The 21,992-nt window shown below is 44.3% G+C and overlaps 1 protein-coding gene across 4 annotated transcripts in view; it reads left to right on the top strand.

The window, feature by feature from the left end:
• Positions 1–21,992, top strand: part of RUNX1 (RUNX family transcription factor 1) — a 265,928-nt gene that overhangs the window by 150,839 nt on the left and 93,097 nt on the right. For 3 of the 4 annotated variants that reach the window (XM_065942319.1, XM_065942318.1, XM_065942316.1), the window contains exons 3-4: positions 11,939–11,977; positions 17,889–18,142. In XM_065942319.1, coding sequence (XP_065798391.1) covers positions 11,939–11,977; positions 17,889–18,142 — 293 coding nt within the window. The remainder of the gene's footprint in view (positions 1–11,938; positions 11,978–17,888; positions 18,143–21,992) is intronic. The other variant, XM_065942317.1, reaches the window with a different exon arrangement.

The following is a 21,992-nucleotide window of genomic DNA, read 5'->3' as shown; positions in this document are numbered from 1 at the left end:
AAATTTTAAAGATCAACAACGAGAAGACATTTTTCTGTAGAAGTTTTTATTCTTAGATTTGTGGAGGGGAGAGCTTACTTAATAAGTTTCAGGTGTCTCAGATGCTTCTAGATATTTATCCACACTTCTCTTGTTTAGCTCCAGATATTTCAACCTTAGGATAAACAAACAAAAAAATTCCACTTTTGCTGTATCTATTCTCTGTAATACAGGGAAGAAGTGTGTATTTATTGCTGTAACTTCTTAGGGTGTATCTGAATTTGTATCTAAGTTTATTCATAAGAATTCTAGAACACATAAAAATGATAAGTAACAATAACATTCTCATAAAAGAAGTTTGGGTTTTGTTTTGGGATCTTTTGTTTTGTTTGGGGTTTTTTTTCCTGCTTTACCATAAGGCATTATCACATTTTTGCTAAAGGAGTGTCTTTGGGAGAGAGTATGATTAATCGAACCATCATTTACCATAATTAGAAAAATAAACCATATACAAAAGTGAAAAGAAATCTTCCATGTGAGTTCCCATCTCATTCCTGGTAAGCAAGGGGTTAACCAGATGTTTTCATCCATTTCCACTCTAATTGGGAAGGATGGGGGAAAGTCATTTCAGTAATAGAATAAAAATTGCTAGCCTATAGATGCCTGAGGCAAAAAGAAAAGAAATGAATTCTCTTGCGAGCTTGGTTAGTGAGGGGGAAAACCTGACTTCGTGTCATTGTTTAATGTGCCAATATTGAATAGTGATCTCTAGAATGGTGTGTGGATCCAGACAAGGGGTCTGCATGCCCAGGTCTCCTGCGCTGAGGTCACTAGGCAGTTTCTGGACACTCTCCTTCCAGGTTGTGCTAAACCTGGAGTCAGCTCAGGTTGACAACTCATCGTGGTGTTTACAGGCACAAAGGAGAGCCCTCACTGGCACACTGGGTTAAGTTTTCTTCTTTTCCTCCTTAGAAGTTCATGTCATTATCTCACGTCTTCAGCAAAAGAGAGTTCTTAGCTAAATAAATATTTCCTATTTCATAAGTGGTAAGGAAATAGACTTGTTTCTAAAAAAAAAAAAAAAAAAAAAGTGAGATGCTTCCTAAATGGAGAACTTGACAATTAAAGAACTTCTTGTAAATGAATGCTTTTTAAAAATTATTGAAATCCACTTTTATATAAATACTTCCTACATGCCCCTTTTCAAAACTTACCCTGGAGTACTTTATTTCCCAATACTTGCGAAAAGGTGACAAGAGAAATAAGAATTAGTCGTTTTGTAGTTGTGAAATATTAGTGAACTTCCAAATCAGTAGTTCAACTAGAAAAGAACCTGAGTTCATTCAGAGGTTTACTTGTCATCATATTTGGACTGTCATCTGTTCTTTTGTTCTTGCTATTAAAAAAAAAAAACAACAACTACCAATTCTGCAAAAATATATGACAAAAAGTCTTGGAGTTTATGTATTTAATCATTTCTAATAAGTTTTGGATGATCTCCGTAGATTGCTTTCATTGAACATAGTAGTACAAATTGGCAATTTGCTAACAGATAATAGATATTTTTCAGCTGTAATTTCATTAAAGATTATTTCACTCTTCCACTCTACCTTTTAAGAAGAGGTGAACTCTCTGAATTAGCACCATTATTCTTTCAAAAAAGATAGAAAAATTTGTTTCATTTTTTTGAGTAGGTTTAAATTATAGCATTTTTCAGGCTTCCCAGGTAGCTCAGTGGTAAAAAATCTGCCTGTCAATGCAGGGAACCCAGGGGACCAAAAAACTTGGGTTCAATCCATGGTTGAGACGATCCCCTAGAATAGGAGATGGCAACCCACTCCAGGAATCTTCCTGGGAAATCCCACGGACAGAGGAGCCTGCTGGGCTACAGTCCGTGAAGTCACAAAGCGTTGGGCATGACTGAGCACGCACGCATAGCATTTTTCTAAGGAAGTCCAAGACAATCCTATCCTTATGTTTAAATCTGACTTGACCGTTGTTTGATTGAGAAATAGGCAATATGTTTCCTAAGAAATTTTCCCCCAAATTGTTTTCTTTAATTAAAACAGATATTTCATTGACATACAGTTGCTGTACAATATATATGTTACAGGTGTACAATCCAGTTACTTACAGTTTTTAAAATGTTATATTCCATTTATAGTTATTATAAAATATTGACTGTTCTGTGTCTCATACAATATGTCCCTATTAGTTGTTAACAGAATTGTTATTATCTTACTTCAATGACTGGAGCATTATCCATAGAAATGTGATTATTACTGGAATATTGATTATATAATATTATTTAATAGTATTACCTTAATATAAAAATATGTAAACATTACAATGCAGATTTTAAGATTTTTATGAAACTTAGAAAATGTAATTTCATAGAATGATTGCTTCCATTGTTGCTTATTCTTTTAGGTCTTTTTTATTGCATACTACAACATGAAATTTTCAAGTTTTTGTGGCATATAATTCCATGACCTCACAGCAAGTAGGATAACGATAGTTTTTTAATCCATTATTCCATTCAAAATTCTGTTTTTCAAATCTGAAGACAGAAGGATTCACTTTGAGTGCCTGGAAAAGCACTCTAAGATCAACATTTGGCAATTTATAATTTAATTGATCAATAAAATGGATATATCTCAGCTATCTCAGCAATTCCTTCACTCTTTTTATAAATAATATTATTTATTTTTAATTGTAAAATGATATATCATTGGTAAAACATAATTAAAAACAACTTTATACACCTGGAATTAATATAATAAATCAACTATGAAGTGAAAGTGACATGAAAGTCGCTCAGTCGTGTCCAACTCTTTGCGACCCCAAATTCTTCAGAATACTGGAGTGGGCAGCCGTTCTCTTCTCCAAGGGATCTTCCCAACCCAGGGATCAACCTGGGGTCTGCTGCATCACAGGTAGATTCTTTACTAACTGAGCTATCAGGGAAGCCTCAAAAATCGACTATACTTCAATTTAAAACAAAACTTTATAAAGAAGGAAAAAAATTCTTAAACTTAAAAAAAAACTTTTGTATTGGGGTATAGTTGATTAACAAACAATGATGTGGTAGTTTCAGGTGAACAATGAAGGGACTCAGCCATCCATATACATGTATCCTTTCCCCCGAAAACTCCCCTCCCATCCAGACTAGCACACAGCATTAGGCAAATTTTCCATGCTATACATATACAGTAGGTCCTTGTTGGTTATCCATTTTAAATATCACTGCTTGCTCTTGATTCTTAAGTAGATTTCCGTGTTCGGACAGACTGGGGAGTCAGAACCCAAGGTTTATCTCAGGCCTTTACATTCTCTTTCTAAAAAGTTCTGCTATATTTGGGGAAATTTCTCTACAATCTATATGGGATCATAAATAGAAAATTTTTTATTTCAATTAGAAAAAAAGCTCCAATTTGATGCACAGTTGTAATAATCACAATGAGGAACCTTGTAGCTATTTATTCTACAAGAATTAAAGTATGTTATATATGCATATTATTTTTTAGTCATCATTTCATAATACAGAGTAGAGTGAAATCTCACTAATTGGGTTGACATAGAGAAAACAGAATTAGTAAAAAGGGTGAATTTTAATATTTCTAAATAATTGTGGTAATAAATTATAGGTACTATTTATGAGTAAATATCTATTTCTCTCTAATCTCATGCTGCATTATTTCAGTTGTATCCAATTCTTTGCAACCCCATGGACTGTAGCCCGCCAGGCTCCTTTGTCCATGGGGTTCTCCAGGCAAGAGTCCTGGAGTGGGTTGCTGTGCCCTCTTCCAGGGGATCTTCCCAACCCAGGGATCGAATCCTTGTCTCTTATGTCTCCTGCATTGGCAGGAGGGTTCTTTACTGCTAGCGCCTCTCTGATCTCAGCCCTATGTAAAATACAGTACAGAACAGTAATATAGTTCTGTTATTTTCTAGAAGATGCAGAATCTCAAAGTATTTAAATTGCAGCTTCTCAGGCCTGCTTGCATGACTAGAAATGACATATGTGCAGTTGGAGGAACCCTATGTAAATTGGTAACATTCTTAAAATGTGTTGTCTTAAGCTGATCCTATGTTTTCCTTTTTCTTTTCTTTCCCCTTCCCACTCAAAATCCAAGTTCACTCCGGCCATATGCTGACCTCATTCAGTATCAGACCAGGTCAATTTCTCACAGTTCCAAGAGGCACTTAAATACAAAACTGGAAAAGCTTGTCCATGGGTCTCATTTTTCAGAGGAGGAAACTGAGACCAGCACAAAGTGACTAAACAAACAGACCTACAGTTAACCTCCAACCCTCCTCCCTGTGTCTAGCAGTTCAAGAACCAGTTAAACTGACTCACCTAGCTATTTTTAAACAGAAGTGATGCAGAGGAAAAGAGTCAGAACTTCCCTTGTCATAAGTGAGAGAGTAAAGATAAATTATACGCACAAACAATAAAATAAAGTGTTTGCTGTGGGGAGGAGAGTTCCCTGTTGAAGGAACCCTGGGAAAGGACAACTGAAATTCCTAAATATTCATTCAGACATTCTCATTTATTGTTCTTTCCTCAACTTAGAAAACTTGTGTTTTGTTTCTTTTTAGTTTGTTTGGGGGTTCTTTTGTTTGTGTTTATTTTACTTTTATTGGAGTGTAGCTGATTTATAACATGTTAGTTTCAGGTATACTGCAAATTGAATCAGGTATAAACTGCACTTTTTTTTTTCTTTTTAAATTCTTTTCCAGTGTAGGTCATTACAGAGTATTGAGTAGAGTTCCCTGTGCTATACAGCGGGTTATTTAATATTTAGTAGTGCATATATGTCAGTCCCAATCTCCAATTTATTCCTCCTCCTACCCCATCCCCTAGTAACCATAAATTTGTAGAAAATCTGTGTTTTGTTTCTAATTCATAGTGGCAGAAATGCTTTTAAATATACTAATTAAAATGTCTAAACTAAAGCAGACTCTAGACGTAATGTTTTTTTAAATAGAAGCTACTTCTGTGATCTGCTAGAAAACTTGACTGCTGTCACATTCCCCAGTTAGGGGACTCAAAGCCATAGAAAAGTGTATACACTCAAGTGTGTTTCTCAAGAGTAGTGGACTTTGAGAAGCTCCTAGACACTTGGGTACTTTCCATAGAGCTTGGATGGGGGAAATCACTCCAAGAACTAATTTTATGTGTCATAAGTGGTTTCTCAGTCTTCCATTTAAAGAGCAGAAAATGACAGCAAAGGACAGGGAAGCCTGGCGTGCTGCAGTCTACAGGGTCAACAAAGAGTGGAACACAACTGAGCAACTAAACAACAACAATAACAAAGAGAATATGGGGGAGGTTTAGGTCCCATCCAACCCACAACACCAAGGGGTGTAAACCAGGGGTGCTGGTTCTTAAGAGATGCTTAGACCTTCAAAGATTCCAATAGCCCCCAAGAACCAAAGCAATGAGGCAGGGCCTGTAGTTTCTGTTAACAAACCTGGCTTCATATTTCTTCTTTGTTGTTGCTTCTGAGAACTAGAAGAAAAACAGGTGGACCCACTCCATAACTGAGGCCAGAAGCTGACTCACCACTGATGTGAACTCATTATTTCAACTGGAAAATGGCTAGCAAATTGATATCTTGAGTGGTTTTGTTTTGTTTTAAAACCTATATGCAGTATTTCAAAATAAACCTGTTCATTTGCTGTTGTTCAGTCGCTAAGTGGTATCTGACCCTTTGCAACCCCATGGACTAAAGTACGCCAGGCTTCCCTGTCCTCCACTATCTCCCAGAGTTTGCTCAAACTAATGTTCATTGAGTTGGTGATGCCATCCAACCATCTCATCCTCTGCTGCCCCCTTCTTCTTTTGCCTTCAGTCTTTTCCAGCATCAGGGTCTTTTCCAATGAGTCAGCTCTTCACATCAGGTGGCCAAAGCATTAGAGCTTCAGCTTCAGTGTCAGTCCTTCCAGTGAATATTCAGGGTTGATTTCCTTTAGGATGGACTGGTTGGATCTTCTTGCAGTTCAAGGGACTCTCAAGAGTCTTCTCCAGCACTACAATTCGAAAGCATCGATTTTTCAGCACTCAGCCACTATTTGAGAATATCCCTCAGTCACTTTGCAATTCTGTTTTGAAGTCATGAGCTGGTAAACACAAAACCTTTTGTTCTAATACATGTTGCCTGTATGAATTTCATAGAACACAAGCATGTTGGAAAAGAAAGGGTCAAGATATTCCTTAATAGTATTCTTTCAGAGTCAAAGAAACCAGAGCATATTGTATAGGCTGTGCCATCAGCGGCTGGTAAACTTTAAGTGGAAACAAGCAATGCATGAGGCAGACCTGTAGCTCATCCATGGCTGTGTAAATGTATTAGTGGCAACGACAGTGGTCCCTAACCTTTGCAACTTAGTTGTTTTCACCGTGTATGTGTGTGTCCTTACGACACAGTCAATCAAGTGATGCTGTAATAAAATTCTGAACTTTGCTTCAGGACAGCTCGGAGAGAAAATATGAGTCAAGAAAGATGCATTACTTAATGGCCTTTGCTAATAGCAGGTTATAAACAGGGCTCGTTTGAACACAAGCTGAATAGCAGCAAAACTGCTCTCCAGAGGGAATTGTGTTTTGAGTGGTCGCCCTTGAACTGCCCAGTCTAATACAGTAGCCACTAGCCTTGTGACATTTGAGGGCTTGAAGCACAGCTAGACTGATCTGAGATACACTGTGAATACAAAATACATACAGGAATTTGAAAACTTACTAAAAGAAAAGTAATGTAAGATACCTTATGAATGATGTTAATATTGATTACATGTTGAAATCATTTGGGCTGTACTAAGTTAAATTTATTATTAAAATTAATTTCATCCATTTCTCTTTACTTTCTTCATGTGGTTATTAGAAAATTTTACATTACATATATGGCTCATATTACATTTCCAGTGGACAGTGCTGTTCTAGAATAAGAGAGATGCCCACAGGGTTTAAAGGCAAATGGTCAAGAACTAGTAAAGAAGTTTGAGTGACAATGACATAATGATGTGAATCTTGCAAGGTGGTTGAGTTGGCTGGCTATGACTGGCGATCTAGGGGCAAGCTGGCCAATAACTGCATCTCAGTTTCTTCATCTGTAAAATGAAGGGAATAATGGTGGGCTGTTTACTGCTAGAAGGCTAAATGGAATAATGCATGTAAAGACTTCAGTGTGAGGTTTGATGCACTCATCAAAGGGAGCTTCAGTAATCATGATTGCCTTGGGCAACTCCAGCTGCTGTAACAAAATACTATAGACTGGGTGGCTTACACAACAGAAAATTATTTCTTACAGTTCTGGCAGCTGCAAGTCCGTGATCAGAATGCCAGCATGGTTGCGTTTTGGTGAGAACCTTCTTCCTGGCTTGTATTAATACTTGGCTGCCTTCTTGCTGTGTGCTTGCATGACAGGGAGAGGGAGAGGGAAAGGCTCCAGTCTCTTCCTACAAGGGCACTAAGTCCGTCATGAGCACCCCACCCACATGACCTCATTTAAACCCGATGACCTCCGAAAGGCCTCACCTGTTAAGATCATCACATTAGGGTTTAGGGCTTCAACATATGAGTTTGAGGGGGGGCAGACACAGACATTCAGTCCATCACATTCATTTCAAAAATCCAATGGGAGAGATATTTCGTGTTGATTTGCAATTTGTTTACAAACACCTTTTCAATACTACAGTCTACTGGGTGCTGGGCACCATTTTTGCAGATACCAAGCAGCTGGCCTTGCCAACTCTGAGTGGGGCCCTTGAACCAGGAGCAGTGGCATCACAGGGAGCTTGCTGGGAATGTAGGACCTCAGTCCCCACCCCACCCCCAAACCTATTGAATCAGAGTCTGCCCTTGACCTGGTCCCCAGGGGCTTGGGGTACACATTGCTTACACGGGGCTGTCTAGGACTTGAAGAGGAGGGAACCTCCCTGGCAAACTGTTCAGACCCTAGTGGTTATGTGTTTGTGTGGGGCTGAGGGTGAAATCAGAAGAGAATGGGACAGTTACAGGGGTGGCTTGACGGAGGCCAATACAAGACACCCTTATCCTCCCGTGATCCAGAACCAACTGTGAGACCGGCAAACAAGCGGAGCAGACGTCAAACTATCAGCCTTATCACAGATAGGACTCTTGGAGGACAGGGACTTAGAAGTGTGGCTTCCTGCCCCTGAACCCCAGAAACAGAGACTCATAAGGACGCAGGCGGTGTCTCCCCAAAAACAATAAGAGGAGGGGAAGGCGTCTTTGGTGTGCTACTTTTCTATTGCGGCCAAGCTAGCAAATGATCACTGGCTTCACAGCTTACACAACACTGGTTCCTCTTGTTTATTCTACCAGCATCTTGTCCTGTCCATTCCAAGCTGATTGCTGGTGTCCACCTCCACCCCATCCTCACTGGTCTTGACTGCTCCTAATGGCATGTGGGCAGGAAATGGGGGAAGATCCCTCCCTCTCCCTCACTTCTGTCCCCCCTTTTCTGTCCCCATTTTTTTCACCTAAATGCTTGGCAAGGTTGTAGCTCATCTGCTCCTTCTCTACTCCGTCTAATTCACCTATCCACTTCTGATAGATTTATTTTCCCAAAATATGCGTCCATCGTGTTATTTCCCAGATTTCCAGGGTCTGAGAGAACCCACTGCCCTCATACTGAAGTTCAGGTTGCTTTAGATTGTGTAAGCTGCCTCTGACCTGTCTGTGTTTGTGTCTGCCAGCGCTGTGTCACCTACAAACTGCCACACCCCAACCTGATCCCCAACTTACACCCCAACTATGCTGTGGGCCTGTGTCATAACATCATCTCTGTCTCTCTCATGCTCATCCTTCTGCTTGGAAAGCCTTCTCTCCCAGGCCCCCTCAAGCCTTACTGACCACCTGGTGAAAATCTACATGGCCTCCAAGAGTCAAATCAATATCACTTCTAACCAAGAATCAGGTCTTTCCAAAGCCCACCAGATGGTGTCAACCCCTATGTGTCCTTTCTCCAGCTTCCTGGACTCTACACACGCATCCATCAGCGGCTTGATACTCCATGGCTCTCGCTTATTGGCCCAAAGGGACCTTGACCTGCTCTCAGACTTTGTAGATGGCCGGAAATAACCTCAGGATATGAATCCTAAATACTTGGCGATTCTGCTCAGTAAAGAATTTCAGGGCTATTTTCTGATCAAGACCTTGAGACAAGGGAGGATAAAAGTCAAAGATGAGATCAGAGTTGAATCATTCAGAAGGCTAAAAAGACACTGATAAAAATACACAGTTGTGGTCAAAAAGAAACATAGCTCATCACGTGTGTAGACCCAGATGCGGGGATGAGAATGTGTGCGTGTCCAGAAATCAAGAGTGAAGTAACTTTGGGCAGATTTCCTAAACTCTCCAAGTGTAAAGGTTTCTGGTCTGTAAAATGGGAATGAGAATAGTGTTGTTGCCAGGAATAAATCGGGCAAGGTAGGCTTTTTGGCCATGGCCTGGCATACAGCAGCCATGGAGAGACTGGAAGGGAACGCTGGCCAAAGTCAGCTCTCACTGTTGTGAATACCCAAGACCTGTCTTCTCTTACAGTTCAGGTTCTAGCATCATTAACAACTCCTTGGGCAAATCATTTCAAATTCCTACAGGTGTGACTTCAGGTACAGACACCCACCTCTTCTCCCTCCCTCTTACCCCCCAACTTAATGATGCATGCTGTCTCTTTGAAGCTACTGGCACAGGACAAACGAAAAAAGCTCTCAACAGACCGCTGCACACCTTTCAAAATCCTCTCACTTCTGCCTTTGTTTTTAGGTTAAAAAAAAAAATCTTGGCTCTTCTCTCAGAATCACTGAAATATTAGGTGTGTAGACAAAACACTTGCCTTTCCACTCTGCTTCTCCTATTTCTCAATCTCAGACATGGAAAGGCTTCTCAGGGTCTCAGGAGAGAATTTCCAGGGTGGTTAATTCTGTTAGGTCTCTTTAGCATAAACTCAGCTGTCTGGTCAATCTTACCGCTGTGAATTTCCCCCGGCCCCCACACCTATTAAAACTAAACTTACTAACTTCAGGGTGTATTTGTTATTTTCTGCCTTATCATTCACAATTAGTGCAAATAACTCTTTCTCTGCTCTGTTTTTAAAAAACTTTTATGGAATCACTTTATGTACTTGTAAACGACAATCTTGTGTGTATGTGTCTTTAAGAAGGCTCTTTTGAGAATTTTGTTGTTTAGTTGCTAAGTCATGTCCAGCTCTTTGCAACTCTAAGGACTCTAGCTGTCAGGCTCTTCTGTCCCTGGGATTTCCCAGGCAAGAATACTTTAGTAGATTACAATTTCCTTCTCCAGGGTATCTTCCCAACTCAGGGATCGAACCCACGTCTCCTGCATTGGCAGGCAGATTCTTTAACGCTGAGCCACCAGGGAAGCCTCCTTTGAGACTATACATACTTAATTCTTTTCATTTTTCATCACAGGGCAGTCCTTCAGAACCCCTTATTATTTCAGTTGCCCTTTTTGCTTAGCAAAAACATAAAACTAAGGAGCTGAAAATCTTGTTCTCCTGCCTATTTAAACAGCATCTGGAAATCTGAAATAATTACCTCCTTTCTTAAAGGTTTTATTTAAGCAATATTATACTAATATTGTGCAGTGGAGTTGAAAGCTCTAGGTCTGCAGTATTTGAACTGTTGAAATCTTAAGGCTTTGAAAAATGCTATTTCCTCCATGTTAATCATTCAGTTCTGACCATTATCCATAACAAGGCTGATGAAATCATTTCAAATTCAGAACATTATACATAGATATTCAAGGGAAAGAGAAATAGCTTCATTTGGCTTTGCTTAGTGGATTTACCTGTGACTTTACCTGTAACTGTACATGCAGGAGTATATAGTAAGTGATCCATATGTGGAAATTATCATGACAATTATTTTCAGTAACAATTGATATTGCTGTCACTTTAAGAATAAAAGCTTTCAGTATAAGCAATCTGCCCTCCTAGCAAAGGGAAAGAAAGGAAATCAAGTGGGAAGAAAATACTTCTAAAATATTTTATTATTGGAAGTAAATGGTTATAATGTTTGTCTACTAGTTTCTTTTAGAAGATATATTCCAAATTGTTATTTTTATCACTTTGAAAACTATTCATATTTTTACTTTTTTGCATTTAGCTTCTAGTATGGCACAGATTTTTTAAATGTTTTTGTATTGTTAGGGTTTGAGAGCTTTTATTGTTGTTTGTTTTTCCTTACCTATCAACAATAATTTTTTTTTAATTTAATTTTTATTCTACATTGGTGTATGGTTGATTTACAATGTTGTATTAATTTCAGGTGGACAGCAAAGTGACTCAGTTACACATTTGCATATATCCATTCTTTTTCAGGTTCTTTTTCCATATAGGTTATTACAGAATATTGACTAGAGTTCCATATGCTATACAGTAGGTCCCTATTGATTATCTATTTTGTATTTTATAGAGTGTATATGTTAATCCCAAACTCCTAATTTATACCCCCCCCACCTTTCCCCTTTGGGTTTGGTTTTCACTTTGAATTGTGATCCACCCCTACATTATCCAAATGTGTTTTTAAGGTTCATGAAATAAATCACATTTGCTCCCATAAAGAGCTTAAAAGAGGTGATTCTGTGAATGATAGAGACTTCAGTATTAGCTAGCAAGGGGAGACATTGGTAGAAGGTACATAAAAACCATATGCATATGTAACAGTTCATTTTTTATATGATGATTTACTGTTTTAAGTTATTTTTGACACAAAGCTGGACAATATGCTATAAAAATCTCCAGTGCTAAAAAGTGTGAGAGGCAACAAGCTCCCAAAAAAATGAGAGAGGGGATTTAGTTTTCACACTGGCATTGGTTCCAATTACAATTAATCAACTTCAGTAAATTTGGTGTTTGCTGTCAATGTATTCACACAATTATTTTTATTTTCCTATTTTCTACTCTTTCAGAATGTGTACATGGAATGAATCCATCTAGAGACGTCCACGGTATGTTAGATTCCAAATGATATTCTTTATATGCATATTCATATATGCATATATATTACATTTTATCCATGTATCTCTATTAACCCCAATAATCAAGACTTTTTTTTTTTTTTGCTGATTCAGAAATATTTAAAAGCTGTTTTCCATATTATAAATGTCAAACATATAAAACATTCCAATGAAACCTTAAATGATACCCTCGGTTCTACAGCGTTTACCACAGGTGCATTGTGCTGTTATTAAATGACTATATATGACTCTCTCTAAAAAAAAAAAAAAGCTTGGCTTCTATGTGTTATAACCTTGTTTATTACTTTTGCTATAGCAGTGCTAATGCAAAATTTTTAAGAGCAAAATGCTTATTAAGCATCCCTAATTTTTAAAAAGATTAATTTAAATTCTTTCTCAGTTTGTTACTTGTGACTTGTAAATTGACTTACGAAGTTCGTGAAATAGTCATCTTATCAACCACAGGATCCCATGGAAACGTTTACACAGAGGAAGGATGTAGCAAAAACGGAGGAATCTGGTCCCCCAAAGTAATTATATTTCAAAAGTGAAATCATCTCAAATCCACTGGGAGAAAGGGATGTTTAATTATTTAAATTCCAATGTTGAAAACCGGACAATGTGTATTATACATACATTTACATGTATGTTAGTCTCCATCAAAATTGTTCTCATTCCCTGTGCTATTAGAACCAACTAATGTGGTCCACCTCTAGCAAAATACATTCTCTGATTTTTATTTTCATTAAAATGGTCACTGAAAACAGAAATAATTCTTTTAGAAATGTTACATTTTTAGGAATGTAATTTTAGAAATATATTACAGAGGGGATTTTAAGAGAATGGTTGAGATTCTTATTTTTGCGAGCGTTTTGAAAGAGTAAAAAATGTGTAATATTTCAATGTTTTCTGAGACCCCCCCCAACATTATATATTTACCTAAAGTTGTAGGGGAAAAAAAGTCAATAAGCTGTTTTCAGTGAAACTGTTTTATTTTCCCCTTCCAGCTAAGCAAATACTGATTTTTCAATTCACTGTGAAAACTCACATTTCATTCAATCAACTAGGAGCCTTTTGGAAATTTCCCCCATGCAGCAAATTTGGAAGAATCTGTCACACAGCATCCATCCGCCAAACATATTGCTTCGTTGTAAATTTTGTATTGTATTATGACAAAAGCAAATATTAGTATTATTCCAGGGGAACACTACACGAGTGTGTACAGAAATGTTTCCTTTCCTTTTCTCTAAGAAAAGCAAAGGAAGGGCGACTCTACATCGCCGCTTAAATGAGCGCTCCTGGTGGAAAATGAGTACATGGTGTTACTCAACTCCATACGCTCTATGTACAAAGCTCTTTAGATTAACGGGTTCACGATACCCACTTAGTTGGGTCCCAGGCTGCCAGCTTTCCATTTATTTTAGTTCCTCGATAAGGAGGGGCGGTGTGTTTTGTTGCTGATTTTCAAAGCGTGCACCCCGTTAGCGCAGTTACAGCCTGTGCACGGTCCTGAGAACCCCCAATGCCCGGCGGCCCCACTCAAATAAAATCAGCAGCAGCTTTCTTTGCTGCCACCGTCGTTGTCGGAGTTCGAACTTGGGATTTACTGGTTGAGATTCTGAGCTGAGCAGCGTCTGAACCGGGTGCATCTATCGCTAAGCCTCTTCTCTTACTAAGGAAACCTGATCCCCACTGGAAGACCGCGTTGCGTGGGGCGCCCGCGGCCCCTCGCAGGGTTGAGGGTTTCAGGCAAACGGTCGCAGCCCCAGAGGAGCTTTCTCTGAGCTTTCCGAGCAGGCGGCTTACCCCCCACCCCCCGACCGCCTCCTCCAAGGCAGAGCCCATTTTTGCCTCCACCACACTCTTTGAGTACCCCCAGCCCCGGTCCTCGGGGGTCTATGGGGATGCACTTGATCGGCTCCTGAGGAAATTCACTCGAGCCCAAGCAGAAAGATTTCACTCGGCCCGAACTCGTCTCTAGAGCGGGCAGCGTCGAGCCCGGGCGCAGAAGAGAGACTGTGTGGCCCCGGAACTCCGGCGCAGACGGGGAGCGGGGGGGAGGTCTGGGGACTGCTCGGTATTTGGGATCGCTCGGCCCGGGTGGAGAGAATACGGTTTGGGTTTGGGGTGGGGGTGGGGGTCTTTACACTTGCAATATCTGAAATTAGGCTTCTTCAAAAATTACTTTTAAAGAAAAGTACAAAGGCGTTTTCTGAGACACCCCGCAACCCCCAGACCCATTAAACAAAATACAGCTGAGTGCTGAAAGTTCCGGAATGTCCCAGGTTTTCCCGAGCGAGAGGAGCGAGGGGACGGGCGCACCAGGCGAGATGCGGGGCCAGAAGGAGGGGGCCGGGCCACAGGGCGCCCGGGATGCCCGCAGCCCCTACGGCTGGGACCAGCCGACGGAGGGGACGGCCAAGGGATTTCGGGAGAAAAAGACCCCGATGCGCGCGAGTCGGGACAGCCGGGACCCCTGCCCGAAGGTTCCCCTACTGCCCTCCGGGCCGCTCGGATAGCCGGGCGGGAGACCGAATGGGGCTGTGCAGGCAGAATCCGGCCGCCGTTTCTCCTTTCGCTTCTTCCCCAGCTGAAGTTCCTACCGGAGACCCAAAGGCCGCGCCAGAAGGACGGCGCGATAGCCGCGCCGTCGAGGGCGTTCCCCGGCGTGCGGGCCGGCCGCCGGGCGCCTGCTGCCCCCTGGCGCCCGCGCCGAGCCGTCCGGCCTCTCCCGACCTGGGGCGAGGGAAGGGGCCGCGGCGCCCGGAAAGGCCTCCGCGGGCTGGCCCGTCACGGCCCCCGCCGCTGGCAGGCCCCTTGGGGAGGCCGGAGCAGCAGCGGCAGCGGCAGCGCTCCGGCACCCCCAAATCGCGCGTCAGCAGGGGGAACCAAGGCGGGGGGTAGTAAGGGAGGGTCCCTCACCCCGGGGGGGCGGCGAAGGACCCCGCCCAGGGCGAAGTCGACGTGGAGGGCTCCGTGCCAGGAGAGGGGGGAGAGTGGATGAGCGCCCTCCCCCCGAGGGAGGAACCCGGTGGGCTCCGCGAGGTTGGGGGAGCAGCCCCGCCGCCTGGTGGTTGGGGGGGGCGGGGCCCCTCTAAGCTCCGCGAAAATGCCCGCGGCGCCGCGGGGACGGGAGCGGGGGGAATGTTCCCGCCCGCTCGCAGAGCCGGGGTGGCTTCAGCTCCCGGGGCGGCTGGCGCGCGCGCGCGCGCGGGGCGGGGAGCGGAGCCGGGGGGCCGTTTCCGGGGAGCCGGAGGTGGGTGCGGGGCGCGAACGACCTGGGCCCTGCGGCGGAACTCCGCCCGGAGGCTTTCCACTTTCTTTCCAGTCGCTTGTTCTTTGGGGGTCTTTTCCGAACTACCGAACTCCTTCGCTGGCCGCTAAGCTCAACTCCACCTGAGCGAGGCGCGCCGCGTCAAGACACACCAAAAAACACCAAGAAAACAAACCCAGAGAGAAAACACAGAAAAAGCAGGTCGTGGAGACCGACCACCGTCTGGCCTCACTAAATGAATCAGCGTCACTTTGCCGCGGCTGCCAACCGGCGCCGAGCGGCTCCCCGGGCTGGGCCCTCGGCCCTTCCCGGCCCCCTCGCGGCCGAATCCCATCCACGCCGGGAAAGCGGAGGCCTTGGGGCCGCCAGGGCCGTCCGGCCCCCGGGTCTTGGGAGCCTAGCGGCGGCCGCTTCATCTATCTCCATGACTCGCGGGACGCTTCCCTCCGGCAGATCTCTGAACCCGGACCATTGGGGGATCAGCGCGCGGCCCGACCTCCGGCAGATCTCTGAGCCCGGACCATTCGGGGCTCAGCGCGCGGCCCCAGTCCTCCCCAGGCCGACCGGCCTTCTGCTCCACCTCCTGGGTCTCCGAACCACGGCCGCCCCTGGCGCGGCCGCTCACGGCAGACCCCCGGGGCGGTCGGACTGCCGGCCGCGCAAGCCCGCGGGTGTGCAAAGCCGTAGAGCCGCCGTCCGCACCGGGATGGGGGTCTCGAGCGAGCGTGGGAGCGAGTGCGTGCGGGGATGTGGATGCGGGGAGCGCGGCGTGGCCACCGCAGCAGCGGTGGACTCTCCACCCCGGCCGCGTACAGTAGCGCGCGGCGGGGGCGCGCGGGCCAATTCCAGGAGCCCGCGGCACCGAGCCGCGCCCTGCCTGATACCGGAAAGGCCTGTGATTGGCCGGCGGCCGCCCCTATGCAAACGAGCTGAGGGAATGGAATTCCTCGGGCCGGGCTTACAGTAAAAGCACGTTCATTTCCAGGCACTCTCATTCATAGAGCCAGCGGGCGCAGGCGGGACGAGCGCCCCGCGGCCGGACCCAGCCAGGGCACCACGCTGCCCGGCCCTGCGCCGGCAGGCACCTCTTGCTGGGGATACTGGGGACGCCAGAAGAAAAGTCAATCTTTGCCGTTTTTCCTAGAACCGCGTTGGAACTTCAATTTTTATTTTTGTGTGGGGGTTTTTTGTTGTTGTTGTTTGCCTTTTCCTACTTTTGAATGAACTGGTTTCTTGGCTGGATGGTTCCATTTCTTTCCTGGGTGTGAACTTTTCTCCGGTTGTGTCTTTTGACAACAGCAGGAGAGAGTGCGCCGGGCTTCGTGGCGAGTGGTGAAGTGGCGCGTGTGCGTGGCAGGGTGTGCGTGCTTGTGTAACTCGAGCCGCCCCGTCTGTTGCGATCTGCGCTGCGGAGCCTTTCTCGCCAGGGCTCGCTCCACCTGCTGCGGTTCCGCGGTGAGTGTGGGTAAATTGGCGCGTCCGGGCAGTTCACCCGGCCGGCGCTGGGGCGACGTTGGAGGAAGCTCGTCTCGCTACTGCCCGAGTCGGGGCTGACTCACCGCAGTCGATGTAGACGGCGGCTGGCTTCCGAAGAGTGCGTGCCTGCGTGCGTCTGACTCCGCTGCAGCTCACCTCCCACCAAACCACAGGATCAGCCACAAACTTAACCAACATCCCCAAACCCGAGTTCTCAGATGTGGAGAGCTGAACCCTGAGTGTCATCGACTTGGACTTTTTTTTTTTTTAATTAGCTTTTTCTTTGATAAAGCTTGAATTTTCTGAACTGAACATTTTGCCAGAATTTATTGAAAACATGACAAGTCCTTCTCGCCCAGCCCTTCAACTACTGAAGCTGATTCTCAAGGCTACTTAGAGAAGAAAAAAAAAAAAACCCTGCAGCGAACATTAATGGGTTTCTGTTGTGTTTAAATTCTCTATAGATTGTATTGTAAATATTTTATGAAGTAGAGCATATGTATATGTTTATATATATGTGCACATACATTAGAAGCAGGACCTTTTGGAAGTCTCAGCTCTCGCTTTTGAGGACCGAAGCCAGTTTTGCATGAATAAAAAGTGGCGCCGTATTTGAAGACACTCGTGTATTTTCTTTTGTGTTTGGACTTTAGACAAAACTCACCTTGGGGGGGAGGAAAAAGAACTGACAGGCAATTAACTACTGGAACTTCCAAATCCCGTATTTGCTGGTCCTTCTGCTCTCCGCATAAATAGTTTAGGAAGTGTGTGGGAAATTTTGCCTCCGGGAACTTCTGTAACAGCCAAAGATTGAAACTGCAAACTCTCCAAAAGCAAGACTCGGAAGAAGATAGGGTCCCTTGGCACTTGACTTTGGATTCTGGTCGCCCACTTTTTAAAGCACTAAGCGGTCGGTGCCCAGGTCTGAGCTGAGGCCGATCGTCAGAACTAGAACTTTTTCCGCCTTCCTGGACTGTTCATAACTTAGTCTCCCCCTCTCCCCCAGCCACCTTGCATCAATAAAGGCCCCTGAACTTGTATGTTGGTCTTCCGGGAGCTGCTAGCTGAAGATCCGCGCTCCTGTCGCCGTCTGGTAGGAGCTGTTTGCAGGGTCCTAACTCAATCGGCTTGTTGTGATGCGTATCCCCGTAGATGCCAGCACGAGCCGCCGCTTCACGCCGCCTTCCACCGCGCTGAGCCCAGGCAAGATGAGCGAGGCGCTGCCGCTGGGCGCCCCGGACGCCGGCGCCGCCCTGGCCGGCAAGCTGAGGAGCGGCGACCGCAGCATGGTGGAGGTGTTGGCCGACCACCCCGGCGAGCTGGTGCGCACCGACAGCCCCAACTTCCTCTGCTCCGTGCTGCCCACGCACTGGCGCTGCAACAAGACCCTGCCCATCGCTTTCAAGGTAACTCGGGACGGAGCGGGTGGCGGGAGGGCACGCAGAGGCCGGTCGATCGCCTGGGCGATCGGGGAGGGCCGCGGCCGGGCAGGCGGGGCCGGCTTCTAGAAAGGGGCCGGCGCGGAGGCCCGTGGTCCATCCCTCTGCGCTCCGCACAAGGGGGATGCTGCGTTGCCGTGGCGACCCTTGGTGGGTCCCGGCCGGGGTCGGGGGTGGGGGGGAGCGGAGGTGGAGGGGCCCGCCTCAGTCGGCCGCCGCGGCCTCCGGGGGATGGTTGAAAAAAATCAGAGTGCCCCCCACCCCAAAGACGTCCATGGAGCCGGCGGGACCTCCTCCCCCGGGCAGCGGTCCTTCGCTTTGATCCAAAGTAGGAAAAGTGATAACCCGGCCGGAACCCAGTCTGTCTACTCCCTACTTGACAACCAAGCCCTTCTGAAGAAGGCTTCAGGAAATAAAATCGAGATACTCTGATATACCTTTGGGTCCAGAAGAAGAAACTAGACCAGGAAAACTCTCAGGGCTTTTCCCCACATCCACCCCCCCTTTAACAGCACTGTAGGAATTAGCAAGTTCAAAGTCCACTGCGGACTCTGTTAAGCTTGCAAAAGTTTTCGGAGGAGTGTTTTTTGTTTGTTTGTTTTGTTTTGAGCTTCTAGCCTATTCCTGCCAGAAGCCGCAAGTAGCGAATCCTGTTTCTTTTCCGGGAACCCTCCTGAACATTATCGCCGGCTCTCCTAGCTTGAAGCCCCGGGTCAGCGAAAGGAGGCAAGGCGGGCTGCCGTGAGCCTGGGGGTTTCATCCGCCTGCTTTGCTGTTTGAGGGGAGGGGGGCGGCGACGTGGACCGGGAAACTTCAGCCTTTTAGCTTCAGAGGTCCGCGTTCACTTTTCACCCCTCATCTTGCGCTAGCTTTCAGCTGTTTTGAAAAACCTTGGCCTTCAAAGGGGCTGTATAAACAACCCCGGGCGTTTTTAAACAACCGTCCCACCACCCCTGGCAGCAAACAGAAGACGTTTCATTTCGGCGGTAGGGATTCAGTTCTTCTGTCTTGGGTGGGTTGAAGAAGGGGCAGCTTTTTAAATACAATCAGTGCTGTCATTTCCTGTTCTTTTAAAGGGGCTAAGGCAGGCAAGGGGTGGGGGGTGGAAGCTATAAAGATCAGCTACTTTTTTTGTTGTTGTTTTTTTAATCTGGCTACATAATTGTCCTCTTTAAGGGGAGATTAAAGTTTTTTATGATTCCAAGCCTGGGATGGATTTTTAACTAGTTACAATGAATAAATGTTCACTTTTTAAAATACAAGTTAACTATCGGAATTCTTTTTTTTTAAGCTTTAGACACCTTCCAAACTTAGATTATGGTTTTTAAAACAAACAAGAAGTGCAGTTGGCAGCCTGTATAGAATTGCTTCAATTTTCTGAAAGAAAAGTTTTTGAGGAGGATAGAAAGGAGGATGAGTCTGAGCAGCTGCTGGGCTCTTGCCTGTCTCTTCCTCCACCTCTGTAGATTTGGGTTGGGAGCCCATTTCAATTTTAAATCACTCTAATCCCTGTATATAAACAGACTCAGCGGGCAGACCGGCTCTGACAGGGATGGGCCCTGGGTCACTTGCAGATAAGTGCAGAGGGGAGGAAACAGGCTGATAATCAACCTGAGGGTCCTTTAAACCCGGTGCCCCGGACACACCAAGGGAGTGTGGGTTCTCAGAGATCTGTGGCTTCCTTTGGGCTAACTCATAGTCTCCTCTGCCTCTCTCCTCCTCGGTTAGGGAACCCACACCCCAATTACTAACTGATTAAGAAAGAATCTGAAGGAGTTAGAGCCAGGTCATTTCCCAAGCCACCCCATGAAAGTATTTCCTTCTAAAAGAATGGAAAAAAAGAAAAAAAAATCACATAAATTGCTTTCCTGAGCCATCAGGGAATTCCCTTTAGCAGAAATCTTAAAAACCCTAGAGGTTTCCTTTTTAAAATGACTTTTGACAATTCACTGTTTTAAAAAGATCTGTTTTACTGAGTGATAGTTTCTAGGTTCAAGATCAAGGTACATACCTCTTGAAAAAAGTTCAAGTGGGTCTTGAGAACTTTGGGTCGAAGGAAAGGACGGTAGAGGAATCAGACCGCTTGGTGAACAATCTGTCGCCACTCCAGTCCCCAGGAAGAGGGGCCTCTTTCTAAAGGAGACCTGCTCACCGCCTAACGGAAGGAGCAGGCAAAACTACCAGTGAGGGAACAAGCACAAAGATTAGGAATAAAGCAAGCTAAACTTTTGTGCCCCTGACTCCACTCTGTACTCATCTTGCACTACCTGCCTCCCAAGCACTTTCTATAGAAATTACTACTTTAGAATTTGGATTTTACGTAAGCCCCAGACAACCTCTTTAAGAAGGTAAGCGCTAAAGAATTACTAAGATCCCTCATACTAAGGAGGAGAAAATGCAAAACCATGATAAAGTGTGCCGGTATTGATGAGAAGGAGCACTGAAATGATTCTTTAGGCATCTTCTGAATATGTGTAAGTCCTCTGCTTTAATCTTTAAAAGTAAAAGGAGATTTAAAGGTGTGCGTTTTCCTTAAAATAGATGAAAACCATCCTAATTGCTTATCCTGGGCCCTAAAATATCCCCAACGCCCCCGTGTCTCTGGTGAAATTGCCTTTATTTTTTAGCCTAGGAGAGATCCCTATTTTACCACAGAGAAAAGTCTTAAATTTGCTACCTGTTACTTATTAGTTATCGAAGCAGTTAAAAAGCTGTTTGGATGACTTAGGATATGTTTTGTAAGACTGTAATATTAAAGTTTATTTAGGTCCTGGTACACCAGAGTCTGAAGGCATAAACATGCCTTCAGCAAGTTGAGAGGCCTTGGCCGCTGATAGTAATATGCTTTTCATAAGAAAGAAAGAAGTAACGTTTCTGTCGGTGAGATCATGATCTCCTAGCTATGCAGTAAATGTCATCTCAACTGAATGCTAAGTTCCACCCCACAGCTTTCTTTAAAATACTTGAAATTTAAGGAATTTGAAATAAATGAATTGTGACTATAATTTCAGCCTAACTAGAGTTGGTTTAAAATGCCAGTTTCAGCCGTGAACAGGCTGACCAAGAGCAGTGTGGGGAGGTTCTGTAATATAGAAGAGGCTTGATATTTTGCCCAACTTCCTGATACTTTAAAAACAGAGAAGTTAAAAAAAAAAAAAATGAGATATCCTTTGGCCAACAAGTCTCTTCTTGTCTGTTTGGTCTGTGTTAAAATGTAAACGTTTGTGTTTCCTTACCTATTGTTTATAGCTTTTCATTCCAGCTGTTTCTTTTATTCTGTTTGAAGTTAGATTTTTAAAAAAAATTCTCTGCATATTGCCTATCAGTGATAAAATCTATATCAAATTAGCAGAAATGTTAGTTTTTAAGTTAAAAATATTTTTCTAGCCTAAGAATGCTAGCTAACAATTAGATGATATTCTTTATTAATGTAATTTTCCTGGATTTAATTCTTTCCCTCCTCCTCACCAAGAAAAATCTATAAAAGGCCAAGTAAATGATCTTTGAGCCCCGAAATATCTTGGACTCCCACTTCAGTTTGAAAAATGGGAAAGGGAGTTAAACTCCTAATTTCTTTAGTCTTAAATTCCAGCATCAACAACTTTTTCTTGTTTAGCCACCGTGATGATTTTACTCTCTATTTCTGTTTGGTGACTGCCTCATGAATTTGCCACATTACTGATGACGATCATTTTGAAAAGATGAGTGAGGCACAGACATGGAGCACTGTGAGAGGGGCCAGTGGGAGGAAGGTGATTTAGAATACATTTTGGTAGTTATAAAACAAGATTTATTTATTTTAGACTTTTTAACCAAC

This window comes from Muntiacus reevesi, chromosome 8, assembly GCF_963930625.1.
Source record: "Muntiacus reevesi chromosome 8, mMunRee1.1, whole genome shotgun sequence".
NCBI classification, from domain to species: Eukaryota; Metazoa; Chordata; class Mammalia; order Artiodactyla; family Cervidae; genus Muntiacus; species Muntiacus reevesi.
Note: the sequence above shows the minus strand (reverse complement) of the source record. Positions and strands in the feature narration are given on the sequence as shown.